Source organism: Gopherus evgoodei, chromosome 3, assembly GCF_007399415.2.
Source record: "Gopherus evgoodei ecotype Sinaloan lineage chromosome 3, rGopEvg1_v1.p, whole genome shotgun sequence".
Lineage (NCBI taxonomy): Eukaryota > Metazoa > Chordata > Testudines > Testudinidae > Gopherus > Gopherus evgoodei.
The window spans coordinates 92,672,535-92,692,445 of NC_044324.1; the positions used below are offsets into that span (position 1 = coordinate 92,672,535).

General features: G+C 42.0%; 1 protein-coding gene across 3 annotated transcripts in view; it reads left to right on the top strand.

Moving 5' to 3' along the window:
• AFG1L (AFG1 like ATPase) overlaps positions 1 to 19,911 on the top strand; it is a 167,465-nt gene that overhangs the window by 7,388 nt on the left and 140,166 nt on the right. For all 3 annotated transcript variants that reach the window (XR_003999557.1, XM_030556069.1, XM_030556070.1), the window contains exon 2: positions 11,653 to 11,876. Coding sequence is in view for 2 of the 3 variants with exons in the window: in XM_030556069.1 (XP_030411929.1) it covers positions 11,653 to 11,876 (224 nt within the window). In the remaining variant the exon portion in view is untranslated. The remainder of the gene's footprint in view (positions 1 to 11,652; positions 11,877 to 19,911) is intronic.

The following is a 19,911-nucleotide window of genomic DNA, read 5'->3' on the forward strand; positions in this document are numbered from 1 at the left end:
ACTTGATCTGAGCCAGAGGCCCGAGAAGCGTCTTTGACATCTGTCAACCTGACAACTCCCTTGGCAAACATCCTTAGTTCTCCGGCTGAGTCTCCTCTTTGCTCCTTGCCCTGTCATCTTTAACACCCCTCCCCAGAAATGGTTTAGCCATGGGCCTCCCTTGTCTTGATCCCCCTACTATACCTTTGCAAGTCTGGATCCAGTTATGGATCAGTAAGTGAGACTGCATTCTCTGCCTGCTGCTGTTTTGTACCTTCCCCTCTCCCCCCCCCATGTCAGTAAAGCCTCCATCTCTGTAACTCCTCAGCAGGTGATCACTCATAGTTTGCCAGCAGCAAGCTCAGGTCTAACAAACTGTGGGTAGGTAGTCAAAGTGACACTGCTGACCAGTGAGCCACAGATTGATCACCAGCTGAGGCTGCCGCAGGAGATGAGGAACTGCCCTCTTCATCACACCCTGTTAAGTTTGGAGAACAGAAGCTGGTAACTGTAAATAACGGAGTAATAAATAAGAATAAGGATAGGTCAGTTTTACAGAGTAATCTGGATTGTTTGGTAAACGGGGCTCATATGAACAGCATATGTAGGTACACAGTCAAACGTAACATCATATATGTAGGAACAAAGAAGATAGATCACATTTATGGGATAGGGGATTGTATTCTGGAAGGCATTGATTCTGAAAAGGACTTAGAAATCATGGTAGGCAAACCCAGTGAACGTGACTTCCTATAGTATTATGCTTCGGTTAAGGGGGGGCAACATGGTCCTTGGATGTATAAGCAGGGGAAGATTGAGTAGAAGGGAGGTAGTATTACTTTTTCAAACAGCATTAGTGAGAGAATTCTTGGAATATTGTGTCCAGTGCTGGTGAAAAATTGGGAAGGGTTCAGAAAAGAGCTGTAAGAATTATTTGAGATCTGGAAAACATGATTTACAGTGAGAATCGTAAGAAGTTCAACCCTGTTTAGCGTAACCAAGAGAAGCTTAAGAAATGATTTGATCGTGATTTGTGGATATCTTCATGGGGAGAAGTCTTCTTATAGTAGATACTTAAAGAAGTTGATTGCTGTGAATATGCAAATAAGCTGCTGTGTGTGCAGTATGACTTGTTCAATACGTTGCTTCGTCAAACATGACTCTGTGTATTGCCATAAAGAAAATAGAGCAGGCAGACCAGCTAAGTAATGATCAATGCACCGTGGGAAAGTAGACTCTTTGCACAACTGGTGTTATTACAACAGCAATTTCTGTCCACATTGCACAAGTGAAGACTGGCATAGTGGAAGACCATACAATGGTTAACCTTGCGAAAGGATGTCTAATGCAAACAGCATAATTGCATCATTATGAGCATTTTTTGTGCAGATATGTAATGGAAAAAGTGGTGCTTTGTATGCCAGATTTCTGTAGTCTCCACAGTTGTTCTTCAAGCCTCTGTTTGTTCCTACAATCCATCCCATTTTTGCATTTTTTTTCTTTTCTCCTGCATCTGTGCTTTGACTTTTAATGTTTCTGCAACAGGGCCTGGGGGAAGCAGCAGTCAAGTGTAACTGACTATTCCTGTTAATTTCATTTTACTACTTTTGTTTAGCCACAGGGGAAATATGTACCAGAAGCAGAGGTTTAATTATCTATCTTCCCCTCCTTTTTATTTGTACCTTTTTCCTATAGCAGCGGAGGAGATCACGCCTGAATTTCTTTTCAGAATGAAACAGAGGAAGATGATGTTGGGTTATGCTTTTTTATACCTACCAGTTTTCGCATGAGTGGAAAGCATTATGAGCAAGGCCCTATGTATTCTAACCCCTCTGCATGCTGCAGGCATCCCATCCTGTCTCTCTTGCATCCACTCTCCTCCCCTTCCTTGCTCTTCGCATTAACCTCCCACTTTCCTCTGGCTCTTTCCTGTCACAATACAAGCAAGCTTTAGTATTTCCCATCTTTAAAAAAAATAAATAAAATCCACAGCATTGCCCCTGCTTGCCTCTTTGACTACTGCCCTCTTCTCCCTTTCTCTCTTCTCCCTTTCTTCTCTGAGTTCACTGAACGCACTGTTTACAATCATTGTCTGGAGTTGCTCTCCTCCAGTTTTATCTGAGACTGTTCTCCAATCCTGGTTCTGTCCTTTTCACTGCCGAAGTCCCTAATGACCTCTTCCTAGCCAAAGCTCAGAACCCAGCACTCCATCATAATTGTCTTGATTTGTCAGTCATGTTAACACAGTCAGGCATGCTTTTCTTGGATTCTTGTCATCTTTTGGCTTCTGTGACTGTCCTTTCCCACTTCTCCTCCTGCCTCTGAAATCACTCCTTCAGTGTGTCCTTCAGAGGATCCTCCCCCCACCCCCCTACTTTGTCTGAGATTCCACAGGACTTTGTTCTTGGTTCCTTTCTCTGCATTCTTTACACTTTATTTCTGGGTAATCTTAGCCACAAATTCACCTACCATCTTTATGCAGATAACTCACAGACCTACCTCTCTACTCTGGACCTTTCTCCATCTGCTCAACTAAAATCTCAGCCTGTCTCTCTGACATCTCCTCGTGGATATAGAATCATAGAATTGTAGGACTGGAAGGGACCTTGAAAGGTCCTCTATTCCAGTCCCATGCACTCATTGCAGGACTAAGTTTTATCTAGACAATTCCTGACAAGGGATCTAACCTCTTAAAAATCTCCAACGATGGAGATTCCACAACTTCTCTAGGCAAATTATATCAGTGCTTAACCACCCTGACAGTTAGGAAGTTTTTCCTAAGGTCCAACCTAAACCTCTCTTGCTGCCATTTAAACCCATTGTTTCTTGTCCTATCCTCTGTATCTAGCATCAGCTCAAGATCAGCATGACTAAAACAAGCTTTTAAATTTTCCCTACACCCAATATCCTCCCTGCAACCTCCTTTCTCAATTACAGCAGACTACACTACCTTCCTGCCTGCCACTGAAGCCCATAACCTGGGTGTCACCTTTGACTTTGATTTCTTTCTAGGTTCTAACATCCAGGCTATGTCTAAATCTTGCAGAGTCTTTCTGCATAACAACTCTAAGGGCATGTCTAACTACAAAATTGTGTTGACCTAAGTACGTCGGCATATAGCTGCTGCAATAATTAAATTGATTTTGCATGTCTACGCTACGCTCCTTGTATTGACCATGTGCGTCCTCACTAGCAGCGCTTGCATAGATGGGTAGCTATTTCACTATGGAACTCACCACTATCTAGTGCAGGGTGTTTTGGTATGGTTTTGCAGTGTCTCTTCGGGCCAAATGAGTCATCCAGGGATGACTGGGAACATGATTTCAACATCCTATAATGCAGTGTTCTCCATTCCATAATTTCATCTGTATCCCATAATGTTTTGTACCTTTTTTCAAATATCACTGCAAACCTGGATGTCCCTCCTTGCTGTGCGCCATCTGTGTCAGAAACATGGATCCTGCGCACCTCTGCACTATTATGTTGAGCGTTGTGAGCATGGGGCACCTGATCCTGCAGAGCCACAAGAGGAGCCGCAGGGAACATGACAATTCCTTGGAGTCTGGATTGTTAAGGGACATAGAAAAAACTATTCAAAGTTGTTGACAGCATTCACAGAGCAGCTGCAGATGGTGGAGCACTGGTTCTGGGCTGAAGAAACAAGCACTGACTGGATCGCATCATAATGCAGCTTTGGGATAACAAGCAGCATGTGCCAAACTTTTGGATGCACAAGGCCACGTTCCTGGATCTATGTGCAGAGCTTGTCCCAGCCTTCTTGCATAGCCACACCAAAATGAGATCTGCACTGATAGTGGAGAAGCGAGTGAGTGGTGATTGCTCTATGGAGACCTGCAATACTCAATTGCTACAGATCACTTTGGAGTTGGGAAATCCGCCATGGGGGTTATTGTGATGCAAGTGTGCAGGGCCATTAATCACCTCCTGCTATGAAGGACTGTGATTCTGGGCAATGTGCAGGATGTAGTGGATGCTTTTACAGCAGTGGGGTTCCCAAACTGCAGTGGGGCAATCGATGGCATGCATTTTCCCATTTTGGCACCAGACCACCTTACTGCAGGGTACACCAACAGGAAGGGCTGATTCTTTATGTTGTTGTAAGCACTGGTGGATCACCATGGATGCTTTACCAACATTGGTGTGGGCTGGTCAGGGAAGGTGCATAACACATGTATCTTTAAGAACACAGGACTGTTCAGAATGCTGCAAGCAGGGACTTTCTTTCCAGACTGGTGGATTACCAATGGGAATATTGAAATGCCAGTAGTGATTCTGGGAGACCCAGCCTACCCCTTACTCCTCTGACTCATGAAGCCACACACCAGCCACTTTGACAGCACCAAGGAGTGCATCAACTACAGACTCAGAAGATGCAAAATGACAGTTAAATGTGCGTTGGGTTATTTGAAAGGTCGCTGGCGCTGTCTACTCTTGAGATTAGACCTTAGTGGAAAAAAATGTCCCAATGGTTATAGTTGCCCGCTCTGTCCTGCATAATATATGTGAAGCAAAGGAGGGAAAGTTTCTGCTGGGGTTTAGGGTGCAGGTGGAATGGCCATCTGGTGATTCTGAGCAGCTGGATACCAGGGCTATAACAGGAGCTCAGTGGGGAGCTATTTGATTCAGGGAGGCTTTGAAAGACCACTTCATTAGTGAGTCATAGTTATGTGTGGTGTTGTGTGCTCTACCTGGCATTGTTCTTTTGCACCCTGGTATGAACATTGTAACGAGTGTAGTAATATAACATTCCAAATGCACCTATTACTATTATCTGTGAATGATATCAGACTCAGCCAGCATATGTTGTGAACTAATGAAGATGAACTAAGTTTCCATAAATAGACCTTTATTCCATCCCCATACAGACACATTTATAAATGAATACAAATTAATAAAGGGACTTTTGAAGGGGAAAGAACAGTCATAGCTAAAACACTCATCCAGGCTCTCATCTCAATTACTGGAACATTCTTTTTTCTCTGGCCTGGATAAATGCAGTCTTGCCTTGCCATTCAGAATGCTGTTGCAAAGATAATTCTCCTAGTTCATCTTTGACCATGTCATCCCTCTGTTTGCATCCCTCTGCTCGTTCCCCCTTCTCTATTACATCAAACATAAGCTATTTGGCTTCTCTTAGGCCCTTCACAGACTATCCCCAGCCTACCTATTGCCCCTCATTCACTGTCGCTCTCTATTGAGATGTCACCTCCTACCTGCAGTCAGCCCATGATGCCAGCCTCCATTGTCCACTCATTACACTTTCATAGTCATTCTTTGTCCTGTCCTGCCCTTCATGCTAGGGAGGCACGCACTCTCCATAAACAGCTGCAAAACTAATTCCTCCTTAAAACTGTCTTGTCAAGGCTAATTCCCCACTTTGGCACATTAAGTGCAGAAGATGGGGGCCTGCAAGGATTCTAAAAGTTAATACTGGCCACTCTAGGCTTGTATTAAACTCCCAAGGTTACATCTTTTCTCTGACCTTGGATTGGTAGATGCTGCCACCACCCAAGTGCAGAACCCCTTTGAGAACCCAGGAAGGTGCACTTGGGAGTTCCTTCCTGTGGGGTACCCTCAATCTCATTCACACACACCCCAGGAAAGTTAATCAGCTATTGCCACCAGCTAATTAAACAACATGTATACAAACCTCTTAAGACGCAAAAGTCCAATTCTGTTCTTAAAAAGGATAATTTTATTAATAATAATAAAAAAAAAAGTACATCTGGGAACTCAGGCTATTGCTAGATTTTAAAAGAGCAAATACAAGGATTAAGCACCAAGAATAGCTTTCTTGAGGTCCTGTTTAAAGGTTACAAGCAAAACAAAAGCACCTGGGATTAGCACAGAGGAATCCACAAGCATAATGAAATAAAAGGGATAAATGTAATTGTGTCTTCCTAGACATTTCCTGATCTACTTACATATCTGGGTTTTTAAATGAGTAGTTTCTGGGTATGATACTGATGATTTTCTCATACGTGGCCCAAGCTCTTATAGCATAGCTCTGCTGTGTCTGCCTCTCCCCGGGAGAACAACAACAGACAGACAAAAGGGGCGTCTTATTTCAATTTTAATAGGTTCTAGCCTTCTCATTGGCACTTTTGGCCAGGTGTCCAGTCAATTCCTTTTACCTATGCATAGCAGTGAGACTTTTTAACTCTTTACATGTAGAGCAATTAGAGAACAGCTACTGAGAGAGATTTTATAGTTACTGGCTTGCTGGGTGTCCATAAAAGGGAGCTACCCCCCACCCCCTTCATTTATCACAACTCTCCTTTTACTGATGCCTACAAAAAATAGCCACTGGCATACTTAGATCACTGCCTAGCAAGCTGATCAATATTGTCTCAGAGTTTCCTTGTACATCCCCATCTGTTTGTATATATCTGCTGTCGCTTATCTTACCTTTAGATTGTATGTGTTTGGGGGCAGGTTTTTGTTCTGTTTATACAGCACCTTATCTAGTGTGGTCCCGGTCCATGATTAGGGTTCCTAGGTGCTATAGTAGTCTTGGACGATGACTCAGCAGATGTTCATTTTAAGAATAGATTTGACAAAACACAAAGAAGGTACCAATGTGAGATTTCTAAAGATAGCTACAGCATTCCACCCAAGGTTTAAGAATCTAAAGTGACTTCCAAAATCTGAGAGGGATGAGATGTGGAGCATGCTTTCAGACGTCTTTAAAGAACGACACTCTGATACGGAAACTACAGAACCAAAACCACCAAAAAAGAAAATCAACCTTCTGCTGGTGGCATCTGACTCAAATAATGAAAATGAACATACGTTGGTCCGCACTGCTTTGGATTGTTATCGAGCAGAACCCATCATCAGCATAGATGCATGTTCTCTGGAATGGTGGTTGAAGCATGAAGGGACATATGAATCTTTAGCACATCTGGCATGTAAATATCTTGCAGTGCTGGCTACAACAGTGCCACGAGAATACCTGTTCTCACTTTCAGGTGACATTGTCAACAAGAAGTGGGCAGCATTATCTCCTACAAATGTAAATAAACTTGTTTTTCTGAGCGAATGGCTGAACAAGAAATCAACAAGAAATAGGACTGGGTGGACTTGTAGGCACTAAAGTTTTACATTGTTTTATTTTTGAATGCAGTTATTTTTTGTACATAATTCTACATTTTAAAGTTCAACTTTCATGATAAAGAGATTGCACTACGGTACTCATTAGGTGAATTGAAAAATACTATTTTGTTTTTTACAGTGGAAATATTTGTAATAGAAAATAAATATAAAGTGAGCAGCACTGTACACTTTGTAGTAATTGAAATCAATGTATTTGAAAATGTAGAAAACACCCAAAATATTTAAATACACGGTATTCTCATATTGTTTAACTGCGATTAATGACAATTAATTTTTAAAATTGCTTTACAGCCCTAATCAAAAGTGATTGATCATTTCGGTGCTGCTACAAGTTTCTGAATAGCAGCAGGAAAAACTGACAAGGTTCTATTTAATTTAATGAGTGGAGGTACCAGGAAAACAAAATCCCATGGACCCAATTATATGATCTCATCCATCTCACATGAAAGTGGTTATGAACTGAGTCCCAGAGTCCGGAAGAGATACTAGAGGTTCTGGTCATCGACTGATACATGAGGGGACTACCACAAGCCCTTCATGTCTGGGTAAGCCAGAATGAACCCTCAACCGATAACAAGGTTGTCACGTTGGTAGAGAAGTGAAAGACGGCAAGGGAACTGACCCGACCACTTAGGGAAGAGGGACCCTGGTTAAACTAGCAGCACCAAGCCCCAGAACTCGGGCGACTGGGCCCCTAGGAGGGCCTATGTGGAAAAAGAGAGAGTCTGAAGGCCCCTCAGAGGCCACAAAGAGTCAGAGCACTGAGGAGGAAGAGGATAGTGTCATTAGACTGCCCAAACCAAGAGACTGGGAAATGCCTAGGGCCCCATACAGATGTTACTGTCTGCAGGGAGTCGGAACACATAGCTGCACAGTGTCCCAATGCCGTGGAGCTTATGCAGTGTAACCTGGGGAACTGGGCAGACACATGTTCCCTAACTCACCTGGTGGGGGTTGCACTAACCCCCCATATGTACACCAGACCAGTAAAACTAAATGGGGCAGAAACCATGGCACTGGTTGATTTGGGGAGTGCTATCATGCTTATTTCAGGGAAGCTTGTGAAGTGTAGTCAGCTGCTGCAGGCAAAGCGCACAGGGGTGACATGCGTCCATGGGACAGTTAGTTATTACCCCACCATCCCAGTAAAAATTGAAATCCAGGGTAACAGCAAGTGTAGTCCCTAACCTTCCATACCTGCTGTTCATAGGGAGGGACTTTCCAGGGTTTGGAGACTTACTCTCGGTAGGGGGATTGGAGAAAGGGAGAAACTTTGAAGTTAGTGAGACATCCACAGTAGACTGTCAACCCCTAATCTTCTCTGAAATATCCCCAGATTTGTTCTCCACTCCCAGGCAGGGTAGAAAGACGAAAAGGAAAAGAAGGGCCGCTAAGGCCTTGGGAACCCAAATACTGACCCAAAGCCAGAGGGTAGCTCTTGTGGGTAGGTGGTCCTGAGCAGCTGAAAAGGAGGCCACCCAGGAGGGAGAAGCACCTGAGTCTGACCCCCACCCTAATGCTTCTGAACCAGGAGAGGTGACAGAGACTGGCCCCCTAGATCTTGGGCAGATTAGCCCCGAGAGAGAGAATATTGGACTGGACCAAGCTGAAGACCCAAGGTACATTAGGAAGGAGATGACCGAAATAGATGGGGTCCCCGTGGACCAGGACCCTACTTCAAAATGAAGAATGATCTCTTATACCGGGTTGCGCCAGTACAGGGGCAGAAGGTACAGCAGATCCTAGTACCTCAAAAACACCAGAATGCTGTATTAAGTCTTGCCTATGACGGTTCTTCTGGCCCGGAGTACATGAAGAAGTGCGGAGGTACTGTGTGTCCTGCCCAGAGTGTCAGCTGCACAGTCCCCGTCCCCACTTGAGGGCACCTTTAGTATCCCTTCCCATCATAGAGGTCCCCTTTGAGCGAATAGCCATGGACCTAGTGGGACCTCTGGAGAAGATGGATCGGGGTCACCAATATATACTGGTTGTTTTGGACTACGTTACGCGTTACCCAGAAGCCGTCTCACTGCAGAACACAGCCTCTGAAACAATAGCCAAAGAGCTGGTGAGGCAAGCAATCCGCCAGAAAGCGCAGAACCCACCAAGGCAGAGGAGGAACTTCATCACAAAAGATTAGATGCAGCAGAAGTTGCTCTTAGGTTCCTTGCTTGCCAGGAAAATTTTTGTACTTGTAAATGGATGTTTCAAGCCCTACATTTATGTATTCTTGCTTGCTTCAGGTTTTCTTTCACTTTATTTCATTATCAATATCTTCTGGCATGTTGATCAGTAATATTTGAGTAGTAGACAGCCAGCAGGGCAGCAAAATTGGCTGCATGCAATAAAATGAGATTAAATTTGAATACATATATTTTAGGAATAGAAATAAAAATATTGATACAAACTGGAGGCAGCTCTCTAGAAAGCAGTAAATTTAAGAAGAGAGAGTGACACTGTGTGTAACAAAACAAACAAGCTTGGAATACATCACTCTTGTGAAAAAAGCCAGTTCTGTTTTTATATAAATACACAGATTTTATGTAAAATTTAGGGGATTATGATATGGTTTTGCACTCAGCTGTGACCATATCAGAAATATTACATGTAATCCTCACAGTTTAAGAAGGATACTTTTGAGTGTGGAGGGAAATAGAGAAAACACACACAGAACTGTGATATATAATACAAGCATTAGAGGGTGAGACAGGAAGAGAAATGGACAGAGCCCAATTTCTACACTCTGGAAAATAAAAGCTTGCAGGGAAGTGATGTATACCATAAATGAAGAAAGCATTGTTGACATTGCCTCAGAATGATAGAATAAGTAGTGAGAAGCATAAGAATAAGGAAGGAAGAATATTCTGGTGTATATTTGCTATATGTTGCTCATAATAATGAAGAATCCCCTTCTCTGAATCTGTTCAAGAACAGATAACAGTAGAGAAGCAGTGTTAATGTTATGTGGATTAGTCCTGCAAAATGCAGAGTATTATACTAGATGAGTGAGAAGTCTATTCTGGCCCTGTGTATCAACTTATTGTAGTAGGGTAGATGATGCAGTGGAATGACATAGTTTGGCTCCTGACCTCTCTCCGAATCTGTTTCTAGTGGGATTACATCTTTTCTTGTAGATACTGGAAGCAGTCCCAACACCAGACAAGTCACCCAAGTTTTGGGGCTTAGCCATGCCTCTTCTGTCACCCACCAGATCTTGTCCATCTGGTGGTGAAGATGTAGCAGTGCTCCTCTTTCATAAACCTCAGCTTTGAATGTTTATTTTGGGACAACCATGAGCGGTTTCTCCCACAGAACCCTCTATTAGCACTTACACATTCTCTCCATCTCCCATGTATGTAAATGAGGAAACCTTTTCCTTTCCATCCCAAGAGACTGCCTGGGGATTTATTACATTCCGCTTCTGCTGCTGTTTGGCAAGACAGAACAGGTGAAGTCCAAGGCACAGATGCCCCATCTTTAAGGAGAGCCTGTTGTGGTTTACTAAGGGAGAGCTCTACTACAGATGTCTTCAGCCCTGTGTTCAGGAATTGTACGGCACCAGATTACTTTCCCTTCCATAAATTTAGGTTTCATGCTGCTACTTGTTCTGTAATCTTGGGTTATCCAACAGGAACTGGGTCTCTGTGGGTTTGATGGGGGCATTGGTTTCCCTTTGAATCAAAACTCCCATAGCACCAACTCCCCCCACATAGTGTAGAGGGAAGATAGCTCTGAAGAAATTTCACAGGATCCAAACTCACAGGTCCAATCTAGCCTCCAGTGATGGTGATTTCTAGTGGACCATCCAGACTGATCTGAGGATTTCCCTGATATAGAGACCTGTCTAGTTGTCAGTGTTTTGTTGGGGTGGAGCTGGTCAAAATTTTTCTGTCAGAAAATTTTCAGCAAAATCAAAACTTTCCACAGAAATATGTTGATCAACAAAATTTTGGTTTGAAAAAAGTATTTTGATAAGGTCAAAACGTTTGGTTTCTACATTTCTATTGTATTGGATCATATCGTTTTGATTTTTAGTTTAAATATAAAATTTTAAAAAGTCAATCAGAATGAAATGTTTCAATTTAATTGAATAATTTTTTTAAAATAATTCATTTTGTGGGAAGATTTGAAATTTTTTGGTTCTGTTCCAATTTGGAACAAAGCCAGATTTCTGAATGATAGAATTTCCTGCAGAATGGAAATTGCAAGTTTTGACCAGCTCTAATTTTTAAAAAAAAATTGTATGTATTCAATTAATTTTATATAAATAAATAAATAAATGTTTAACCCTTCCCCCCAGTACTAAGCAACTTCTAGTTTTGAACTAGATTTAAAAAAGCTTATTTAGAGAAATACAAAGAGATTGCATATAATATATTGGTGCATATTTAGCTAATCTATACTGTTCTGTTACAACTTATTTAAAGTAGCAGATAGCCCTTTTTAAACAAAATAATTTGTGTATATTGTTTAAGAATATAATAAGACAACTTTCAGAACCTTTCTATTAACAGTTAATTATTTCTTATTTTACAGCATACACAATTCAGGCAGCTGAGAACATAGCCCCTAATACTCTGGCAGATGCTAACTCTAGGGCCTTGTTGGTTTGCAATGGACCTTTAGAACACTATGACTTTCTGATCAAAGCAGAAGAGCTGCGGAATGATGAACAACAACGAAGAGTTGTACAATGCTTACAGAAGTTACACGAGAACCTTAAAGGCTACAGTATCAGTCCGAACAATCTTCTGTTAAAGGTGAGGTTTATGGTGATAAGAGAAAACCACTTTAAATGTTTGTCCTCAGAACTTATATTTTTTTATATAAATGTTCTGTCTACATGGGTATGTTTAAAGAGATACTGTCAAGTTTAAAAAAAATCTTTCTTTGTTACTAAATTTTGGCCCTAGTTCTGCAGTCAGACTCTTGTTCCTGCATGGAGCGCCGTTCTTTGCTTTCAGTTTATAAGAGGCTGTCCATAAATTATGTAACACATTAGGGGTGGGTGAGTGCTTAATTTTGCATGTTTTGCATGTTTGCAGTGTTACAAGGGGAGGAAAGTGGGTCATGAAAAAAACTACGTAACACGTTTTGGTTAATGGACGGCCCCTACAAAGCCAGCCACACCATAATAATAATCAAGTTATTAAAACTAAAAGAATTATAAAACTAAATCAGATGTCACTTTTTTTTTTGTCACGTATGCTGTCTGCTTTTGAATTTCACTGAGCTTTGGCAAAAAGGCCTAGTCAGTTTCTCGTCCATGTGCACAGGCATAACGCTGGAGTGCTTGAGTTGTAAACACTGTAGGCAAACGTTTGTCATAACAAACTTTGTAATTAATATTTTTCAATTAATGCCAAGATTCTAATTAATTTTAAGCTTTGTAAAATATTTTCTTTAACAAAACTTAAATATTGGACCTACATCATTACTATTTACTAGATCATGGTTTCACCTTCTCCAGCTTGTGGACTAACCCATCACTTTCCAGGGCTTTTCTTTGAAAAATGCCAATTCTGGGATTTCTTAAAAATATAAAATAAATAAAAAAATTAAAAAATGGAAGACCGTTTCCAAAATGAGAGGGACTACCTGAAAACGTACCTCTATTTTGAAACGTCTATTGCAATTCTAGGTATGTGGATGTGTACTTAGGTATCTAGATTTCCATAATTCCTTTTTAATTCTGCTTCTGAGTCCAAAAGCAGACACTTGAAAATCAGTATTTGGGCTACCAGCAGAGGAAGGGATCCCCCCATCTAAAATTACCCTCAAAGAGTATCTCCTATATTCCATATCCAGAGAGCATGTGCTGTGGTACTTAGACCATGTTTTCACATAGATGCAGGGAAATGAATTAATGCACTTCCATTTCTAGTGTAGGTCAGGGAAAATCCTTTGTAGACATACTCCACGATGCCAAAGATCTATATCTGGAGGCCAGTTGATGTAGGAATAAACTGGGATTTTTTTTGCCTTCTCCATGAGGATTGTATGCAGGAGTTTTTAATTTAATGATCTATATGCATTTTTAATAAATGTTGGGAATTGCTTGGTGTTCTGTTGAACAAAATGAGATGTTCCATTGTATATATAAAATAGGTACAGTAATAAAAGGGCAACGAAATTTATTCTAGAATAATAATTTATACACCTGTGCCTATGTGAACTTTTAAAAGTTTAATATAACTTCTTTACTGGATGAGTTTGGCCTCCTATCTCACCTTGATTGATCGGTCCTTCAGCCCTCATATAGATTGTACCAATCACAACATACCTTCCATTCTTCTCTTATCCTGGCCTTTCTTCTCCATGTGCGGCCATGCCTTTTTATGATAAAATCTTCCCATCTCTTTGGAGGTCAGCCAAGTGGTTGTTTCAGTTCCCGTGGATGCCACTTGGCGACAGCTGCAGTCCATCAACTGGCAGTGAGCCTAGTTATATGCCCGGCTCATCACATTTTACTATACCTGCTTTCAACAACGATGTCCTGCACTCCACTCTGCTGTCTGATCACTTCATTGGGGATTTGGTGGCAGATTTAAATCCCCAAAATTCTTCTTTTGATTGCCCTCTCCATGACAGCCAGTTGTTGCTCCACTACCTTTATCAGCACCCATGTTTTGCTGCTGTACTATATTGCTGGCATTACAGTTTAGTTGAAGAGGTTGGCTTGTGTTGCCATGTTGATTTTTTCTTGGAAGACATCCTTGATAGAATTGAATGCATGCCAAACAGCTTTCTTTCTTTGTGAGAGTTCGCCTTCCTGATTGTGGTGCATGTTAATTTCTTGGCCCAGATAAATATACGCTTGACTTCTTCAGTTTGTTCTCCCTTAACTATTATTTGAGCTTTTGGCAAAGCATCAGGCTGTATAAATTTCATTTTAGAGCAGTTCATTTTTAGTCCAACTTGGCTGCTTTTTGTGTCAAGTTCTCGAAGCATTTTCTGTAGCTTGATAGTGTTTTTGGCAATCAGCATGATATTGTCTGCAAATCTGAGGTGGTTTAACTGCTCTTCATTGACGCTAATTCCACCCTTCCAGTTCGTCCACCTCGTTACCATTTTGAGGCAGACTGCGAAAAGTTTTGATGAAACCGTGTCTCCTTGCTTCATACCTTTTTTGATTGGGGTATGAAAGGGAGTGTCAAACAGAGTTATATCCATAGTGCAGTCAGAGTTTGCTTCCTTCAATAGTTTGATGTAGTTTGTGTCGATGCTCTGCTCTGCAAGAACTTTCAGCACTGCATTGATCTCTGCGCTGTTGAATACTTTTTCATAGTCGACAAAGGCAATGCATAAAGGGAATTTATATTGCCTTGAGTGCTCCAATAGCTGGTTTATAGTGAAGATATGGTCCATAGTGCTGAAATTCCTTCAAAAACCTGCCTGCTCTCTTAATTGTTGCTCATCCAGACTTTGTGAGAGTCAGTTTATTAGTTTGGTGAACAACTTATAAACATGTGAAAGCAGGCATATTGGACAGTAGTTCTTTAGGTCTTCATGATCACCCTTCTTATACAGCAAAATGGTGTTGGACTCTTTCCAGCTAAGCATTTCCAAGTAACAGATAAACCTCTTAGCAAGAATTTCCAAGAGGTCTTGGCCTCCAGTTCTTATTACTTCGGTCGTTAGTCCAGCTTTTCTTGGAGTTTTTCCTTCCTTCATTTGATAAACTGCATGTCAGACTTTGCTGATGAGGACTGGCAGTATATGGTCATTGGTCTGTTGAAGTGTTGGTAGTGTGACATTTTATTTGAAATCTTTACAGACTGTTTCCATCCCTGTTCTGTCAATTACTGCTTTTCCATCCTTGTTCTTCAACACCATTATTGTCAACCTGTACAGTGTCAATTCCTGTTGGAATTTTTTGAAGCTTCTGCGATCTTTTGCCATCTTTAAGAGCCTTTCATTTTGGTACTTCTTAAAGTCCTGCTTTAGTCTTCTTCTTATCAGCTTGCAGAGGAGGGAGTACTCGAGTTTGTTGCTATTGTTTCTCTTCATATTCCTCTGTTTCTCTATCAAGTTCCTCATTTCCTCCGAGATTCTTAACCTTTGCATTTTTTGGTCTTTCTTTCTTGGCTAATTTCACACATTGCCTCAGTTTATCAGTGAAGTTTTTATAGTCCTCATCACAGCAGGGCCAGCGCAACCCATTAGGTGACCTAGGCCGTCGCCTAGGGCACTAACATTTTGGGGGTGGCGACTGCGGTGGCCGGATGTTCGGCCACCGCGGTCGTCATTGGTATTTCAGGGGCAGGACCTTCCACCACCTCTGTCGGGGGTGCCATTTCGGGGGTGGGACTTTCCACTGCCTAGGGCACAAAAAAGGCTGCCAGTGCTCCTGCATAACAGTTATCTATGAGACTCCAGTCTTCCTTGGAAATGTTCGCTTTCAGGATTGCCTTGTAGAATATTTTTGGCTGCTGTCTCTGATTTGCCATCAGTAGCTCTTTCTTCTTCACCTTTTTGTTGAAGTTGAACCTGGCTCTAAGCAAGCGATGATCAGTGCCAGTGTTGAATGGTTGAACTACGGAGATGTTTTGTACGATGGACTATATTCTGATCGATAAGCAGCACATCTTGTTCTTGTTCTTCTTCGCATTGGGTGTGATCCACCTCCTCCTGTCCTTCTTAAACCAGTGTTACCAATGAATATTTCTTTCGTCTCCACCATAGTTGCCACTCGCTCTCCTCGTGATGTCTGTTTGCCAATGCCATACCTTCCAATGAACTTTTTACCTTCTTTCCCTCTTCTGACCTTGGCATTGATGTCTCCCTTCACAATCATATATGTGGATTTTTGAGCGAGGGTTTCCTCAAGCTCCTGATAGAATTTTTCCACATCATCATCTTCATTTGTGCTTGTGGGAGCATAGATCTGGATAATCTTGAGGGTGCTGTTCTTGTTCAGTTGGAGGTGTAGCACTTTGATATGTGATGACTTGAACTTGCAGGAGATGATTTTTGAAGACCATTCCTTGTTGACGTTAAAACAGATTCCTCCAATTGTTCTCGCACTTTCTCCTTTTCCTAACATGATGGTGCTTCCATCTTCTTTCTTCATCCTGTTTCACAGAGGCCAAGGATGTTGCAGGCTGGCATTGCCTTCTCCTCCATTAAATGGTTGATCAAGTCATCCCTCATCAGTGTCCTACAGTTGTAGATACACACTGAGAGGGCAATCCTTTTTCTGGCCCCTGAGATTCTTAGCAGCCTCTTGTTGATCAAACTTCACGCTGCTGCTGTAGAACAGATCAAGGGATGCGCAAGGAACTGGGGCCCGTTTATTTGTGTTGTTTTAGCCATTTCTTCAGCCACCCGCTGGCTATCCTGTCAGTGGCATGTTTGCCTCCTCAGTTTAGCTAGCACCCATCTTCAAGAAGAAGGACAACTGTTCACTCCCTTGGTTGGCAGTCTGACATCTTAATAGCATGGTAGAACCTACTGGAGAATTCACTCCACTATCATCACTGTCAGATGTTTTTTTTCTTCTCTTCATAAGCACTTTTTGCATGTAAAAGTCAGAGATGATTGATGCACTTGACCTTTGCTGTAAGGTCATATTTATGGTATGTCTACACTGCAATTAAAAGCCTGCGGCTTGTGGGGCCCAGGCTAAGGGGCTATTCAATTGTGGTATAAACGTTTGGGCTCCGGCTGGAGCCCAGGTTCTAGGACCCGATGAGGGTCCCAGAGATCAGAGTGCAGCCCACGCCAGAATGAAACAGTCCCTTAGGTCAAGTCTGAGTCAGCTGGCACAGGCTAGCCATAGGTGTCTAATTGGAGTGTTGATGTACCCTTAGAAGGCTTAAGGTAGTATTTTGACTTACAACAATAAGCCTACTTACAGTGATTTTGATTTAATAATAATCATGGAATTGGTTGCAATTTTAAGGAGTTAATCTTGTAAAAATAACATCTTTAGCTGCTGGCCCACAAGAGCTTTGTAGCCCTAGTGTGTTCCACTGCTGGGTAGGCTAATCCTGGTTAGTTGGGAGAATATAGCCATGAAATATCAGATTATGCATTCTCTACCACCAGCACACAGTGTTTGAGTCCTTACAGTCCAGTTGTCATGTATGGGACATGTTTTCTTGAGTGTATCTGGAGAGGAGAGCTAACAGAATATACACTAAACATGTTCTGAGAGTATCATAGGCATCCTGAGGTAGCCAGTAATCAGAGGAAAACTACTTCCTATTGGACCACAGCTGAAATTTCAGATTCTCTGTCTTCTTCCCTTGCTAACAAGCCTTCTTGATATTGGGTTGCCCACTTTTTTTATTGATTAGAATGAAGAGGCAGATGGCTCAGCCTTACAAAAGCAGACAGTCAACTGATAAACAACAGTGAAGGGATCATGCATGAACTGAAGATGTATCAAGTATCTTTTAATAAAATAAAAACCCTGGCCATGTGTGAGTGTCTATACATTCACCTTCCTTCACCTAAATTTTCAAGTTGTTTTTAAATTAAAGCAAACAAAATCACAGGCCTTTGTGAGGATGATCTTTGGAGTCAGTTTTCCTCAGTGTTTTCCAAACACACACCATTTCTAGTGGCATTAGACAGTTTGTCATTTCTAAAGCTGACATAATGCCCATTTGCAGAATGGTTGCATCTGTGAAGTTTAAAGGAGAAAGATCTGGTAAAACCAGAGGAGGTCAGCTCATTTCCAGGAGATCTTTATCTTCCAGTTAGTTCCTCAACATTTGGCCAGAGAACTATATATAAAAAAAAGTTAGAACTGTCCAGAAGGGCAGACAGTTATCTTCCCTTCTCTTGAGAATGCTTCCAGGCTATCTTCTGCTGTGGTCCTTTGGGAAAAAGGGTTGAATCTTAACAGTATAACCTGAGGTTAGGAAGGTTAGGACTCTGATCTCCATTGGGCAGTTATTCCAAGGTTTTTGAACCTCTTGTCTTGTTGAAAGAGCTTTACCTCTGTCTCCTGGAGTTTATACCTAATTATGTTAATTAGACTGTACTTAATGATTGCAACTGTTAAGGTATATGTCTTTTAAGGGCTTCAGTACAAGAATCTTTAAGTGTGTCTGGTAGTGAATTGGGGGAGCAGATATGTGTTGCTGAGAACAGAAGTGATATGCTGTATTTGGCTCATCCTGCTTAGTAGACTACACAGTTATAGTTTTTTTGAACATTTTATGAAGCTTCTGGTTGAGCTACAGTAGTCTAGCCTTGAGGTGACAGGTGCACGAAGTACTGTGGTAGAGCTATTGTATGAGAGGAATGATTGCAGTTGTCATTTAGTTGGAAATGGTGCCTGTGACAGCATCTGGTACTTTATTACTCAGTGACAATGCTGATTCCAGTAGGATGTCATGACTACACATTTTCTTAATCTGATCAGATGCCCCTGATGCAGAGTAAGACCATGGTGTTTACTGTTTCTTTAGAATTCTTTTACTTAGCCTCACTTCAGTCTTTCAGTTGAGCCACTTGTTCCAATTTCAGGCTTCTATCTCCTTCATCCATTTCGGTATCTGGGAGGGAATGCTGTCTGCACTGGATGAAAAAAGGTAAATAGAGCTGTGTGTCACTGGCATATCATTTGGGTTGCAACTTGTTTCATCTCAAAATGTTTCTCTAATGTGGAATGGAAATATTAAATAAGAGCAGTGAGAAGATTCGGTGTGTGGAACCTCACAGAGCTCAAATTCTTGGTCAGGAGCAGTAGCTGCCTATCTTAACTCCTTAGGATCTACTGGAAAATTATGAGTATAATGAGCTTAGTATGATTCTGTTGACTCTTGCCAGCACATGTACCTTGGCAGCAATATCTCATGATCCATGGCAGATGGCAGAGTAGATCACATAGTACCACCTTTTCTTCAGTGGTGGCAGAGGTGAAACAGTTATCCATCAGTGCAAATGGTGCTGTTTCTGTTACATGACCTGGGTTTAAGCCAGGTTGAGTGGGGTTTGAATACCGAAAGGGGTACTTTTCAATGGAGCTGCAAGCACTGGTGGATCACAGGGGATGTTTCACCAGCATCAACGTGGGATGGCCACGAAAGGTACGTGACACTCGTGTCTTCAGGAACTCTGGTCTGTTTCAAAAGTTGCAGAAAGGGACTTTCTTCCCAGACCAGAAAATAACTGTTGGGGATGTTGAAATGCCTATGTTATCCTTGGGGACCCAGCCTACCCCTTCATGCCATGGCTTATGAAGCCATACACAGGCAGCCTGGACAGTAGTTAGGAGCTGTTCAACTATAGGCTGAGCAAATGCAGAATGGTGGTAGAATGTGCATTTGGATGTTTAAAAGTGCGCTGGCGCAGTTTACTGTCTCGGATAGACCTCAGGGAAAGCAATATTCCCATTGTTATTACTGCTTGCTGTGCGCTCCACAATATCTGTGAGAGTAAGGGGGAGATGTTTATGGCGGGGTGGGAGGTTGAGGCAAATCGCCTGGCCACTGATTACGCGCAGCCAGACACAGGGGCAGTTAGAAGAGCACAGCAGGACGCATTGTGCATCAGAGAAGCTTTGAAAACCAGTTTCATGACTGGCCAGGCTACAGTGTGAAAGTTCTGTTTTTCTCCTTGATGACCCCCCCCGCACGTTGGTTCACTCTACTTCCCTGTAAGCTAAACACCCTCCCCTCCCCGCTTCGATCACCACTTGCAGAGGCAATAAAATCATTGTTACTTCACATTCATGCATTCTTTATTAATTCATCACACAAATAGGGGGATAACTGCCAAGATAGCCTGGGAGGAGTGGGAGCGGAGGGAAGGACAAGGCCACACTGCACTTTAAAACTT